The sequence below is a fragment of the Arachis ipaensis genome, chromosome B2 (genome assembly GCF_059453495.1).
Source record: "Arachis ipaensis isolate K30076 ecotype BB chromosome B2, ASM5945349v1, whole genome shotgun sequence".
In the NCBI taxonomy this organism is placed as follows: Eukaryota; Viridiplantae; Streptophyta; class Magnoliopsida; order Fabales; family Fabaceae; genus Arachis; species Arachis ipaensis.
The window spans coordinates 108,847,967-108,864,477 of NC_142437.1; the positions used below are offsets into that span (position 1 = coordinate 108,847,967).

The 16,511-nt window shown below is 33.4% G+C and overlaps 1 protein-coding gene across 1 annotated transcript; it reads right to left on the reverse strand.

Moving 5' to 3' along the window:
• Positions 1–3,294: 3,294 nt before the first annotated feature.
• Positions 3,295–4,861, reverse strand: LOC107628468 (uncharacterized). Its single transcript, XM_016331125.3, has 2 exons — positions 4,637–4,861; positions 3,295–4,547 (listed from the first exon to the last, which is right to left on the reverse strand). Exons 1-2 carry the CDS (start codon positions 4,821–4,823, stop codon positions 4,189–4,191), a joined length of 546 nt encoding a protein of 181 aa, XP_016186611.1. The 5' UTR covers positions 4,824–4,861; the 3' UTR covers positions 3,295–4,188.
• Positions 4,862–16,511: the final 11,650 nt, after the last annotated feature.

Below are 16,511 nucleotides of genomic sequence, written 5' to 3' on the forward strand. Positions count from 1 at the left end.
TTTAATTTAGTTTTGGTTAACCAATTCTAAAAAATATGGATATGGTTTTTAAAATTGTTTTATTAAACAGGTTAACCAAAATGTGGTTATGGTTTTTTAACCGGTTAACCACATTTTGGTTTTTTTATGAACACCCCTAATTTATGCCTTTATATGATAGCTTCAACGTGTTCCATGCTTCTTTTGCACTTTTGGCATTTGCTATTTTGCCAAACACCGTATAATCTACTCCTTGATGAATTTGAGATAGCGCCAATTGATCTCTCCTCTGTTGGACAGCATCTGCTCCTTCTTGCAAACCCGGTTCAATGAAATTTCACAGGTTATAGACTTTCAAATGGGTAGACATCAAAGTCTTCCAATAACTATAATCAAGTTTTCCATCTAACTTAGGACCGGACCACATGACAAACCCCAATTTGACGGTTTATCTTGTATTGATTTTTGGGGATTTTATCACCTTTTACCCATATTTATTCATGAAATAGCATGGTTTTGTATATTCTCCTTTAATTGTGCTTAAGAGTGAAAACATGCTTTTTAGGTCTTAAAATAGCTAAATTTAATTCTCCTTGATTCCATTAGATACCTTGATATGTTTGTTAAGTGATTTAAGGTTTAGGAGGCAAAGATTGGATCAAGGGAATGAAGAAAGAAAGCATGAAAAGTTGGAGAACTCATGAAGAAATGAAAGAACCGGAAAGCTGTCAAGCCGACCTCTTTGCACTTAAACGGCCATAACTTGAGCTACAGAGGTCCAATTGATGCGGTTCTAGTTGGGTTGGAAAGCTAACATCCGGGGCTTCGAAATGATATAAGATTTGCCATAGTTGCTATACGTATAAGGACGCGTACGCGCACTGTACGCATACGCGCCGTTGGTGCACGTGATTCACTTCATGCAAACTCGTGGCTAGCGAATTTACAAGCCTTGTGGGTCCAATCCAACTCATTTCTGATCCTATTTAAGCCAAGAATTGAAGAGGGATGGACATACTTGTCACCATTAGTTTAGTTTGAGCTTAGTTTAGTAGTGAGAGTTAGTTTCTAGAGAGAGAAGCTCTCTCTTCTCTCTAGGATTAGGATTAGGATTAGGTTTAGTTCTTAGACCTAGATTTTAATTCATCTTCTTCTACTTCTATCTTCTCAATTCTTTGTTGCTACATTCAATCTTCTTCTATTCCTTGGTTGTAATTTTCCTTTATGTTGTTCTTTTACCTTGTTGTAGATTTAGTATTGTTCCTTCTACATTCTTCCAATTCAATAAGAGGTAATTCATAATAAATGTGTCTCCTTTGCTTTTCTATTGTTGATCTCTTATTTTTGTAGTTGTAGATTCCTTTAATTCTTGCATTTAATAATGTTTACTCCTCTTTCACTTTATGTGTTTGTTGAAATGTCTCTTTTAGTTTTAGTGTAGATTTTGTCCCTCTTGGCCTAGGTACGTAGAGTAATTAGTGACACTTGAGTTATCTAATTCCGTTGTTGATTGATAATTGGAGAGATTGCTAATTGGTTTGGAGTGCACTAAAGCTAGTCCTTCCTTGGAAGTTGGCTAGGACTTGTGGCTCAAGTCAATTCATCCACTTGACTTTCCTTTAATTAGTAAGGGTTAACTAAGTGGTAGCAATGAACAATTCTCATCACAATTGAGAAGGATAACTAGGATAGGACTTCTAGTTCTCACACCTTACCAAGAGCCTTTTATAGTTGTTAGTTTATTTTCATTGCCATTTACTTTTCATGCTTCTTATCCAAAACCCCAAAATAACTCATAACCAATAACAAGACACTTTATTGCAATTCCTAGGGAGAACGACCCGAGGTCCAATACTTCGGTTTATAAATTGAGTAAAGTATCGTTTTTGTCCCCAACGTTTGGGGTAAATCCTATTTGTGTCCCTAACGTTTAAATCGTCCTATTTGTATCCTTAACGTTTGTAAAAGTGATTCAATGTTATCCTGCTGTCAATTACACATCATGAGCGCTTTAGTTTGAGTTTTAAAAATCTTTCTTAAAGTTAGAATACAAATGTTTGGGATAGAATCGATGATCTACGCCGAAAAATAGTTCATCAAATGTTAAAACTAATTCCTACAACATTTACATAATTCACTTTTCTAGGGACATAATTGAATCTAAACACAAATAGTAGGTATAATATTAAAATTGAACACATCCAAGTGAGACCTAATTGAGAATGAATACATTCAAGTGAGAATAATTGAAAAATATAATCTGATTTGTTGTATAAGTGATAGTAGGATAACATTGAATCACTTTTATAAATGTTAAAGATACAAATAGAACGATTTAAACGTTAGGGACACAAATAGGACTTACCCCAAACGTTGGGGACAAAAATGATACTTTACTCTTATAAATTTTAGGGGTTTGTACTAGTGACAAACAACTTTTTGTATGAAAGGATTAGTGATTGGTTTAGAAACTATACTTGCAACGAGAATTCATTTGTGAAATTCTATACCATCAAAAATCCATTCGTCACCACACAATATTGAAAGTGTTTGCCATACCGACTCTATGAATAAACAACTATGTGAGAACTTTCTCACTCCTCACAAACTCTCAAACACCAGACGCTGGATTAACCAGCTCTAATACCAAATGTAAGTAAAATACCCACACTTTATTGGCCCCAGGATCACTCACTCACATAAGTAATACTACTGTATTTTTAATCTCTCAAACTCACTAATACTCATATGAAATAATAAAACAAAGAAGGACTTCACATAATCATATTTTTTTCATTTCAATAAACACACGTAATACATAAAGCATGTATGACTTTATATAGACTAAACTTCTTAATAAAATAATAATTTTTTTCTTAACAACTAAGACTACATTGGTGATGATCATGAAACTTGTAGAGTTTGTATGCTTTGTCATCATTTTTTTAATAATCAAATACCTCTCTTAAACATTTTTGACAATTCTTTAAATTTTTAACATCTTCTAGTAAATAAATGATTCTTGTTTTCAACTCAAATTTTACTTCTTCAATTCTTTAACCATATTTCATGAAGATTTTAATCCATACAAGTTGATTTAAAATTTTTAATCAATAATAATTTTAGAGTTTGTTGAATTGTTTATTTACAATTGTTTTTTCACAATTAAAATCAGCTGCTAGGATAATGCAATCACACATGTATGGTATATGAGAAAAATGATCTTTCTCATAAAAGTTATCTTTAAAACTCCTACTTATCCAATAATTAAGAGATATTTCAAGATAAATTTTTTAATGATACCTCACATAATAGTAAAAAAAAATAAAACCCTTAATAGAAATAGTAATACAAGAGCATAAGATCCGTGGTAAGGCAAACCCTACTAGCTAGCTTTACTAAAGCAATATTGATGATAAATGCCTCCTAAGCATAATTCCTTTTTCTTCAATACCACAAAGATCAAGAATAGAGCTAACGAATACAAGAGATTATTGAATATTTGAGTCATTTTCTTTTCGAATTCAAGTTAGCGTATGCATGTTTGGTCAAGGATAAAAGAGGAGATAATTTTACCTAAATGAATTTCACGTATAAAAAGGTAAAAACTTATCGCACTTCTTACCGAACCAACCATAAAGGTGTAAAGCAAGATACTTCACCTTTGATAAACTAACATGAATTCTATACTTCTAATGATGAATAAATGGTAAAATTTGTTTTTGAAAGATTATTTGTATTTTAAATTAGTCTCTAAAATTTTATTTTTAAAATTAAATTCGTCTTTCAAAGTTTTTAAGTTAATCATATTAGTTCTTTTATCACTTTCGTTACGAATGGCGTCAAAATTTGTAGATGTGATGATATCACACTAACCAGTAACCACAACACACTTGGTACTAATTGGCCGCTAACATTACAAGTTTATAAATTAGATTAAATTAATCTTAAATTGAGGAGGACTTTGAGACTTTAAAATCTCTCAATTTAAAATTAATTTGATCTAATTTTATAAAAATTTATGTATGTGTTGTGGTGTCACTTAAGTTATATCAATAAATTTTAATGCCATCACCAACAAAAAAGACAAAAAGTCAAAAAAACTAATGCAATCTATTTAAAATTTTTAAAAGACGAATTTAATTAAAAAAATCTTTCAAGACAAATTTAACTATTTATTTTCTAATTATTCAAAAATAAACTTTCATGTCAAAGACATCGTAACTTGAGTTTGCTCTGGTCAAGTAGTTCCTGACCTTTCTTAAGCATGATTTGTGCATGAACCATCAAAAGGGCACCCTTTTGAGCCATTTCCCCAGCCATGTCAATCTCACGGTTCGACTTGTCCAAAAGCTTTAACAATAAAGCAGCATCATGTATCTCAATTCCCTCATCGATGGAACTGGGCTCTCCAAGAGACAAGGACAGATTCTTCAAGCGTGCGTTTATGCTTTCAAAATCTGCTTTTACCGATGCATAGATTTCACCATTTTTGGGTCTCTTGGATAGTTCCTCAGCTGCTTGTAGACCCATTGACTTCAAGTCAACGATCCGATCAATTTTCTCATCTGTTTTTGTCATGTTTAGATAGACATATCCACAATCAACATTCAGAACTTTAACGGCACATGATTCAACTTTACATGATTCAACTCACCGCTATTGTTGGTGTTAAGACTCATCATGGAGTGCTCAGAGTGGGTAGCAGCAGCAGCATCAGTAGAACTACTACTGTTGATGCAATCATCCACAGCCTTGCTGAAATAATCATGATAACCCGTATATGGCTTTGATCTTTTCAGGAAAACTCGAGCTCCGCGGTGGCTTTCTTTACCTTTTGGCATTTTCGATTTTCCTTCTCCTTCACCTTACTTTGTTTTTATTATTTTTTATTTAGAAAGTTAAGAATCAGAATTTATTCTAGAATTAGATTTTTTTTTTATGTCTGGGAATAAACAAAAATTAATAATTTCAGTTCTAATAAGAATTATAATTCTTATATTATTTTATTTATAAATCAAATAATTTTTTTGTCTGATTTTTAATTCCATTCTTATAGTTATAATTTTAAAAATTTAAAAATCTAAAATATCTTTACAAAACATTTAATTTTTTTAAATTAAGGATAAATTAATAAAAATCAAAATCAATAAGAATTTAATTCTATCAAAATTATATATCATTTTAAATTATAAATTTAAATTAAAAATAGAATTAAATTTTTTTAATAAATTTAAAATTATTTTTTCTAAAAAATTTTTTCCAAACACACTATGTAATTTGGTCAGATACATCGTAGACTATAGAGGCCATTAACAATTTGAATAAGAGTAAAAGACAAAAGAGGCTGGAGTCCGAGTGGTTTAATTTGGATACGTACTTGCCCATGTGCAGATATTTTGTTAAATAAAAGTTTAGTCAAATTATTTAAATTATTTAATAATTTTTAATTATTAAATTTATATAAAATTAATTATTTTTATTTTTAATATTTTTTAATAAAAATATTAGATTTGTAATTTGTATATGTTCAAATTTACACATACAAAGAACGATACTAAAAATACGATATGGTGAATAATCATTTTTAGTTATTATTTAATCAAATTATTTAAATTTTAAATTTTATAAAAACTAGTGTAAAACCGCGCGTAGCGCAATAATAGATTGGTACTTATCTATCAATAGTAATAGGTGTTACTTTTAATTTAAAAAAGTTTTTATACATAAAACTCATTGTATAGTAATAAGACTTTTCTATTCTTATTTTTCAGAAGCCAAATAATTCTGATATTTTTTAATTCATATTAACGGATTCTATTTAAATGCAAAAGTTATTACGTTTGTATGTTTAAATAAATGTTATAATTTGTTAATTGATATACAATTTAAAAAAATAACATTTTAATAAAAATAATTTATATTATAATCTCACACAACGAATATTAACTAATTTAAGTGATTGTCAATGAGTAATAGCTCAAATGGCATAAACTCCCCATACTTAATTAAGAGGTTGCGGGTTCGAGTCTCCTATCTTTGGTATAAAAAAAAAAAAAAAACTAACTTAAGTGATATTTAAATATATTATTAGAACCGTATTTAATCAATTAGTGATATTTAAATATATTATTAGAACCGTATTTAATCAATTTTATTAATTAATCTAAGTGACGTTTAGATATATTATTAGAACCAAATTTAATCAATTTTATTGTATTATGTGTAGTTTGTTTACTAAAAAAAATAATATATATTTATTGATAGAAATAATTTATTTATGTTTAATCCGATTAATTTATATCTTTCTAAAATTTTTTTAAATGATAACCTTTTAAAAATATTTTAACTAAATTTTAAAAATGTTAGATAAATTAACCATTCCAAATGTTTTTTCTAGTATGTATGTCATTATTGGTGCATGTTATTTCATACATCTATATTATTTGTTATTTTCTTAATTTATGCGCAAAAGATCTCATATATGAATAACAACATTTTTTACATGTTACACGAATTGAGTGGTTAATATATTTTTATTATTTTGATATTTAATTTAATTATAAAAATAAGTATATATGAATTTTATGGTAGTTAATAATTTTTATTTTTTTAATAATTTTTTCAAATAATTTGTTTTGAGCACATTTTAATTAATTAAAAAAAATAAATAAGTAAATGTGTTTGTTGTTATATAAAAATAAAATTAACTATCGAGATTTTTCTCTGTATACTTTAATAGACTATACTTATATTTGAATTATTTATTTCAACTTTTTTAATCATTTTAAATTAATATTTAATATATATATAAAATATATCTAATTAATATGTATATGAATATTATACTATAATTTATAAGTGAAAATTGAATAAATGAAGTTAGCTTTTAAAGTCCTATGTATACATTATTAAGCAGATATATGTTTATAAAAAATAAATATTACTATATATATACCTTACTATATTGTATCATTTTAAAAAAGGTTATTATTTTAGTAGAAAAATATAAAAATAATTATATTAATTAAAATGTAAAACACATGAAAAAAATAAAAATTACTATTCCTATACTAAACATTTTTGACACACATAAAAATACAATCGTTACTAATTAATTACATTTTTAAATTTTTTTTAATTAACCAAAAAAAAAAAGCAAATACGTATATAATTGTTCAAAAAAGACTCGTGGCAAAACAATGTTTATTATAAAATATGTATACATAGCAAGAATAAAAAAAATTAATCACTTAATATATTGCATTATAATGTCTTTTTTCACCAAAATTTTGAATAAACAAAAATATTTAATCTATTGTTTGTAATGATAGCAACTACTTTCAAAATTACTTTTACTTATAAAATACACAATTGTTTTTCCTTGCAGCATTTAAAATTAGACCGATAACAATTTATTTAATTTACTTTCTCTAGTTGTAAACAAAGTACTTTACAAAATACATCAAAAATATTAACAGCAAACTACTTATAATGATTAAAACCAAATTTTTCAAAAGAATAAAGAAACTATACTACCATCGAATAACAATTATAAAAGAATAAGATAACTTTGGATAATAAAAAAAGCATAACATCATGCAGTTTCTTCCATAAATACTGTAACAATTACCAAAGAGAATAGAAGGAGAATTTAAAATGGCACCAACACGGAGAATTTATTCATTCTATAAAATCATGGCTTTCACATTCATCATAATTTATCAGCATCTCAATAAAAGCTACATGACTTGTTGCTTAATTGAAATTTGATTGAAAATGAAATTATGAATGGAATCCATTGCTTTTGGTATGTACATACATGAGTTATCTGTAGCCATCCGTTCATAGAAATAAAAAATGAAAGAGATGTCCTCAACTTTCTATTACTTTTTCCAATAACATATGCTATAGGATTATTGACAAAACTACCAAGAAAACTATAAAAAATCATTTCTCACCAGCAAGGTCATAGTCGTTGTCTTTGGTGTGTCCTGCAAACGCATATTATGAAACGAACCTAAGCAATACATACATATTAGTATATTACTATCTAAATAGCTAAACTTCAAAGTTATCATTTTGTAGTTCATGCCTTCCGGGCTAAATTCAGTTTAATTGGAATGATTCAACTTCAGATCAGTAATACTACTACTTAGTACTGTGAAACAATAAAACTCAAAACACTTACAAAGTAATAACACCAAAGAGCACAAAACTTTTCCAAAAAACCAAAAGTAAATAAACACTTCCATGATGAAGCAAGATAAAGCAAAAAATATGTTTCTGAGACCCATCACTAATAGAATGAGGAACCTAAGAAACTACCTTATGTGCTAAGAGATTGCCTGCTCTTCTATCAATGAAGAAGCTAGTTCTCGAATTTGGTCATCTTTCTCATTTGCTAAAATTTTTGCCTTTACAGCACAATTTACTTTCTCCATTTTGTTATCATCTATCTTCTGTATACCATAATCTACTCTTGTGACATTCCATGGTTGATCTTTTCCCATCATTATATGAAGGTTATATTCTTTTACATTAATTGATATATATAACACACCCAAAATAGAAACTAATAATTATATTAAAAAGAAATCAATCTGAGTTAGATGTTTATTGATATGTATACCCCTTTATTAATCTACAAATAACTACTTAAGAAAAGTGAGGGATAAGTTATCTTTATATAATGTGATCCTAATTGTCAAATATTTTAATTGCACATAGTTATCTTTATATTAACTATTAGTAGAACAATATGGAAACTAAATTAAAGTCCTAATTTGATGTAGCTTTAAAGCAGTATAAAATACAGATGTAACTTTTTTTTTAAACAAATTAGAGGATCACAATTATAGAATAGGACAGGTTGCTTTCTTCTACACTAATTTGATTATGTCTGTAGTCTATATTACAATTGTATCATATTGCAATTGCCGTTTGCAATAGCTTGTAATGGATTTCATCAAATTAATTTTAAGTAACAAATTTTTATTGCAACAAACACAATTACAATCTCCTACTCCCTCATAAAACCTTTTTGCCTAAATGATGATATATAGCTCAAGATCAAATAATTTAAATTAACAAAAGAACTCTGATCCTCTTCTATAAAATATATAATATATAATAATTAATTAAAAATGTGAAACTTTGTATTTAATCACATGGCCATATACCTTGGATCTTTCCTTTCGAGAGCATGCGGCATACCACTTTGTGAGCCTCACTTTTTTCTATCGATTTATGAGAAGCACAAAGAGTACCTAAATTAAACAAATTTAAAAAAAATCAGAAAACACAGCAGCTATAAGTCACAGGTAAAACACCACATGCTTTCATATATGCATAGTGATCGAAACAAATTCAAACACCATCGGTATAAAATCGACATAAATAAACAAATGAAAACAAAGGCCAAGGCAAATTCACAAATCCTGCACTAAACAAAATACATTTATCATCATATATACCTACATGAAACACTATGTAGAAGAAGATTATGGTGACATAAATATTCAGGAAAAGAAAATCAATTTTGTTTGGCCACAAAGATACAGAAAAGTCTATAAATGAATAAAAGATAGTGGTATTTCAACCAAAGGGGTGTTAAGTCCAATCATCAAAGACATGATATGCAAAGCAAAAAGATCAGGCTGTTAAGTTCAGTTCAAAGTTCAAAATATATTTAAACGGAGATGCAACAACTATTCTTCGTTTCACCTACTCAATTACCTCTTCTGGTTTTGGAAGATCCTTTGTCCTACCAACCCATTTTTAAATTTTATTAAAAATATAATATCAAGCATGCAGCTATATCAGTTACGGTATCCCAATTTATCACTCAAAGAAAACTTCTTTAATACAAAATGATAAAATTATATTAAGAAAGTATTTTCAGGCATTTAACTTACATAGAAACGGATCATTCTATACAAAAATGGGGAAAAGAAAGCTAGCTAATAATCCAGCTGCAATTATGAAATAATCATAGCAGACTACAAATTTTTTAAATGAATTTGATCAAACCTGTGGCACTATTCAAAAATAGGGGAGCAAGAAGGAGATCATTTGTCATGGGATATATACTAAATGATTCACACCAATCATAATATTTACCAAATAGACCTCGTTCAGCATTATATTGCAGGTATGTTCTTATCTTGAATGTAGAACTACATATATGGGCAATACAATGCAGAACTGACAACGTCTCCCACCTATGCGACAATTATTATCAGCTAATGTGCATACATTTTTCCTTATGAGTGTCATTTCTTCTTTCTTATTTTCTTATTGGATCACAGTAAATAAACAATCATAGTTAAACTAATATATAAACTCTGCAAAACTTTTTGATGAGGAAGGGACTGAAATTGTTCATAAAGAATATACCTGCAGCAAGACATTGATCTTGAGGGGATTTTTATGTAGTGTTCAAGCTTGAAATTACTGAAAAATGAAACGGCTTGAGACATGCTAATGTAGCCATAAGTTTTGAAGCAAACACTTGCAATTGGTTATATGAGACCAAAGACATCCCACCTTAAGACACTACCAATAAGAGAAGCCTTAAGACAAACTTCAAGTAACTATCTTCTACTTGCAATCACTGTCATTGCTAAAAGAAAAATATATCTAAATTCCCAATTGCAACATGAATGTCAACAACCCAAGCAATTTGAGATAATAATGAAAATTTTGGTTATAGTTTTAGCAAAACACATCACAGGCAAGCAAAACTGATTATAGTCTATCTATTAAACATGATTTTAGCTCCTAGTTACCTGCTATCACTGAAAAAAAAGATTTAAAAGTCAAATAAATACTTCCTTAGTTTCATTGATTTCACAGAGACACATTGATTTTGTGTGGCTATTCTAACCTAAAAGTAAATGACCTCTGTAATACCGCTATTCTAACCTAAAAGTAAATGACCTCTGTAATACCGCCGACGATAGGATATCAAAGCTCACCGTTCTTTTCACCGGTGTCATCAACTTGCTGCTAACTGCTCCTTCACCGTTCTCTTCTTTAAATGTAGCACGTCATTTTGAAGATATTAACACAAAAATCCATATTCAATTTCAATTAGCGTTTTCAACCAATCAAACAACAAAATAAAGTATATCCAAGCGGGAGAACTAACCATCCTTAATTCGCAGCACTCACCAGCGAAGAAACGGCGGCGCCACCGTCCTGCAGAGGACGCAGCTCTGCGGATCCAACAGCGACAGTGGACTCCATCACCGCCGTCGCCTCGTTCCACTTCTTTTCTGTGTCGATTTAGCTTCCTTTCCTTTGACCGTCGCTGTCGTCGCCACCTTCTTCTCCTTCTTCTCCTTCTTCACCGTCGTTTTCTTCTTCTCTGCGATGTCGACCGTCTTTCTTCGTCTTTCTTCACCGTTGTTCTCTTATTCTTCTGTCGTCTTTTCTTTCTTCAACCGTCGTTTTCTTTGTTCGTCGCCACCCTCTTCTCTGTGACTGTCGGTTTCTTTCTCTCTCTTTCCTTCTTTTCTTTCTTCACCGTTTAACTAACATATATACGAAGACATCGGTAACAAAATCATTTCGAATTTCAATTTGAATCAAAATCCCGCCAATTGTTTTGTTCATAGATCTTCAGATTTTTTATTACTTTATTAATATTAAATTTTGTTATTTTGCCATTTGTCATGCAACCAAGAGCAACACTTGTCAATTATACAAACTGCCACTTGTCAAGCAACTAACCTACTATTACTCTCCTATTATATATATTAATTAATAAATTAATTAATAGATAAAATATCAATTAAAAATTAGAGTGTTAAACCCGTGCGATGCACGGATTTATATTTTAATTTGACATGATAAATTAAAAATAGTATTTTATAATCATAAATTTTTTAACTTTAGTATAATACTATCATCGTTATTATATAATAAGTTATTGAATATGTTATTTTATATTTATTTAAAATAAAATACAAATAAAACAGTTAAAAATTTATAATATTCCTGAACGATAAGAAAAGAAACCTAAAAAGATAAGAATATATATAACTGTATTGGTAGCATATCAATTTTGTACTAAACTTTATACCAAAAAACTAACAAAAGTTTATCGACAATAGAATATTTTACTAACATCATTAGATAAACAATTGCCATATGATGTTGTGCTCTATGTTACACATTTCATTTTAAGTCTAAAAGTATAGTTATAGATAAATTAGTTAAATTTACGACAAATATTTGTACAAAAGTATAATTCATAACATGTTACTAAAACGAAAATATTATTTTTCTTACTTAAATATTATTAAAAACTTTTTTGAATATGACATTTGTTGTTGATGACTTTGGATTGCTATCTTAGCCTAGAATCAGAATGTTCAAGCCATTGTGACTCTTAACTCTTGACAAAGCAACGTAAAGCTGTCCATAGGTGAATAGTGATTTTGGCAAGTAAAGTCTTACATATGATAATGATTTAATTACCACAATGAAATACCTTAGTTTTTCAATATTTTTCTCCTCTTATATAGTATCCCGTCAGTTAATAATATCCAAGTTGCATTCTAAATATAATTTAATTTGCTAACACTATTAGATATCAATAACATCACAAATAGTTTTCTCAATTGATGACCAAACCTCATTAATAGCTGTAATGAATTTTCTATCGTCATACAGTGGTCCCAATGAATAAAAAGCATCTTGGAAACTAGGATATATAATCCTATTAACTGTCATAATAGACTCATATATTGTGCAACCTTTCTGAACAGTTAACAAAATTCTTATATAATAGATATCACCTATACCCGGTAGAACATAGTTTAACCTCACAATAGACTACCCTCTCTTGCGTGAATGTCATTCCTTTTTTTTTTTCTATCATAAACAAATTGATTTGGAAACTCAACATACGTTAAAGTTTGACTTGCTTTAAATTTTTTGTTGGCCTCCATCCATTTTAAGAATATCGTATCTGTTTCTTTCTCTTATTCCATGATTTTTTTTAAGATTGTCATTGTCTTTAAAGATGATATTTTTCTTTTCAAACAAATGAAAGGTTAATCTCATCACTGAAGGCCATCTCCGATGAATATCATATGTCAAAGTTCTCCACACAGCCTCACGTGCAGACAAATACCTGCAATTAAAAAATTGTTTGACCTCATAATAATCTGAGCATCCTCTCCACTGAAAGTTTATTTTGAAACCTCAACTGCCACCTTGTTTGAACCTTTATTCATATACTTGAACAAATATTTAATAGTATTTGACTTTGTTCGGTAAGTCGGTTTTCGGTCGGTTCGGGTAAAGATCCTGGGAGATGGTAGGGGCTCGTCAGGTTGTGGACTACCGGCCAGAGATGCGCGAGGTCCCGAGTACTTCGTGTGAAAAAGGGGGGTGCCACCTGCAAAGACACTCCGACACTCTTGTCAGTAAATGTGCAGGCGGAAAGGGTAATGTGATATATGACGTACCTTGGGGGAAGAGCCAATCTTCCCCTTATATATTGTCAGAGGTGGGCCCTGTAAAGGCAGGCCCACTATTCTCGAGGCGCTCCCTTCACAACTGTGGGAGAGCTGTTACGGACGCGTGTTCGGGTCGGCGACGGGGCGCCCGATCCCTGACCGCCCAGGTCGGGTGGAGCTCAGGTCGGCCCAAGCCAGCAGAAGGTTTGGGCCGGGCCGTAACAGTGCCCCCACACGCCAGTGGTAGCCGTGAGGACTATTTGTGGTGCGTTCTTTCTTTCTTCATAGGTCGTCGCCAAATCGGCCGCTCGTAGGGGGGACGTGTCCCCTGCGCGCGTGTCCTTTGGTTACTGAGGTAACCGTTCAGCGCTTCGTTCTCCGTGCTGAGCATTGAATGCTCATAATGGGTTGGGAATCCCCGTACGCAAAGACTATTTTGCCCCCAGTCTTTCGCGCTCGCTGGGGATAGTTTTAAATGGTTCGTTTTCGCTTTATTCCTCTTTTTTACACTCCTGCCTCTTCTATCTTCTTGCCATCTCTTCCTCCTTCTTTCGAATATCTCAGAGCACTGGTGTGATATCCTCACGCATCTTCCCTTCGTCTTTTTTAGATCCTCGCAACAAATTCAGGTAATCCTTGGGCTTCTCTCTTTTTGCCTTGTTGTTGAATGTCTATTACTTGCGTTTGCTTTTGTGTTTCCTGTCGTCTCGTTTGGCTTTTGTTACTAGATGACTCTCCCGTGCTTGGGTAAATGGGTTAAGGGAGGGGTACCATTCCGGGGTAGGTTTTTAGGTAGCTTGCTTGACAAGTGTAGCCTTTTCCATGTTTAATTTTAACTGTTCAGTAGGATAAGCATAGTTTCTGGGTGTTTTCCGGGCTTCCGATCTCATAGTCTAACGTAGTGGTACCCTGCTGTAGGTATGCCTCGTGTTGTCGCTCGGACTTCTACTTCCGCCGCAAATTACGACCCTTACACATGGGTGACCTCGGACATAAAGGACTCGCCTAACCAGATGGATCTGGGAGAGCTGACGGAATTCCGGCAAGCCGGGTACTTATGTGGGGGGACGGACGAGGAGATCAACTACAAGACCTTCGTTCCAGCCCCCGACGAGTGGTTGTGCGAGATCAACCTCCGTTCTCCCCGGGTTGCCGACTGGGTCTAGTTTTACAAGGCCATGTTTACTGAGGTCGGCGTTCGCCTACCTTTTTCCGATTTTCAGATGTCTCTCCTTGGTCGGATATCCGTGTCGCCGTCGCAGCTCCATCCGAACAGTTGGGCTTCCATCCGCTGTTTCGAGATGGTCTGTGAATATCTCGAGTTGCCGGCGTCAGTGGATGTCTTCCTCTTTTTCTTCAACCTCACCAACCCCTCCAAACAAGGGAAGGCGAGAAAAGGGTTCCTTTCTTTCCGGTCCGCCCAAGGTCGGAGAATATTTGGTTTGTTTGAGGACTCTTACCATGGGTTCAAGGACAAATTCTTCAAAGTTCGCCCTGCTAAAGGTCGCCATCCCTTTTGGTTATCGTTAGAGGGGGAGCGTCTCATCCCAACATATTGGAGTTTTGGGGCGGGGTCTAATCCGTTTATTAAGGTGACGTACAAAGGGATGTCCCCTGTAGATAAGAAAATACCTGATGTGTTGTTTGCCCTCTTTGGGAAGAACCCCGTGAACCCCCATCTTCTCATGGGTGAACGGGAGGCTGCCAGGAGCTATATCCGTGAGTCGTTTTGTTTCGTGTTCGTACTGTTTATTATTGCTTGTTTTTCTTGATCTGACGATTGACGCGTTTATCTGTTTGTTGCAGTGGAGATGTCTGCCTCAGTGACAGGGCTTGAAAATTTGATGAAGACCTTCTTCGAGGAAAGTGACAAGGAGAAGGCCGAAGAGAAAGACGCCGGAAAGTCGGAGGGGCCTTCCGGGGAGAAGGAGGGTCAGTCTATGCCCTCTCCCCAGGGTACCGACATGTCGGGCAAGAACCCAGAAGGGGCGCAGGCTTCTCCCCTTCCCGAGGTCGTCGTTGGCGGGCACTCGTCCTCTGCCCATCAGGAAGATGATGATGTGGAACTCATCCATACCCCTAAGAGGCGGAGGGCGTCTGCGAGTCCGGAGGGGACTCTCACCATCATGGAGAGAAATTTCGATGCTACAACCTTTATCGACTCGCAGCTGATCCCTGGGACGGAGGAGCATCTTCATGGAACCGACTTGGCTGGACAGGCGAGATGGATGTACCGGACTTTGCTCCGGGGGGCCGTGATAGCTCGAAAGGCTGAGTTCGAGTTGTCGGGGATGCAGGCCCTCCGGAGGAAGCTCGAGTCCTCTGTCAAGGCAAACAATGACTTCAAGGTGCAGGTTGAGCTACTCCAGAGCCAGTTGTCCGAGATGGGGGAGAAGCTCAAGGCATCCGAGGAAAAGACGACATATGCCGAGGAGAAATTAAAGGCTTCCGACGAGACGGTGGCCCATTTAGCTGAGCGGGAGATGACCTTGGAGAGCCAGCTGAACGCCGCTCAGGGTCGGGTGGCGGTCTTGGAGAAGGAGCGTGACCAAGCCGTGTCGTCGGCTAAAGCCGCTAAAGTCGAGGTCGAGGAGCTCCGAAAGAAGCTGAAAGCGACCAAAGAGCAAGGGAAGAACGCGATCTCTATGACTGAGGATGCCCTGAAGGCTCAGGTGAAGATCGTGGCTCCCGACTTTGACACGTCGGCCATTGGGGTCTTCAAGATGATTCAAGATGGCAAGATTGTTGACATGCCTAGGAAGTGATCTGTTGTAACTTGGATATTTTAGTGTGGATTTGCTGATCGTTTTGCTGAACGTTTTGTAATTTGAAACTTTATAACTTGTGCTTATCTTAGTCGTCTGGCCGGTTTGTCATTATTATCTTTTGTCTTTGCTTGCTGTACTGTTTCCGTTACCGCCTTTTTGGGGCGGGCTTATTGCTTGTGCCCGTTTTGCCGTTTTACGTTGGTAACGATTTTGGACCGTTTTGGTCGTGTTGTCGCCGCCGTTAGTTATGGCTGTGGTCCAAATGGTTCCCGGGGTGATCAGTCCCGGGCTG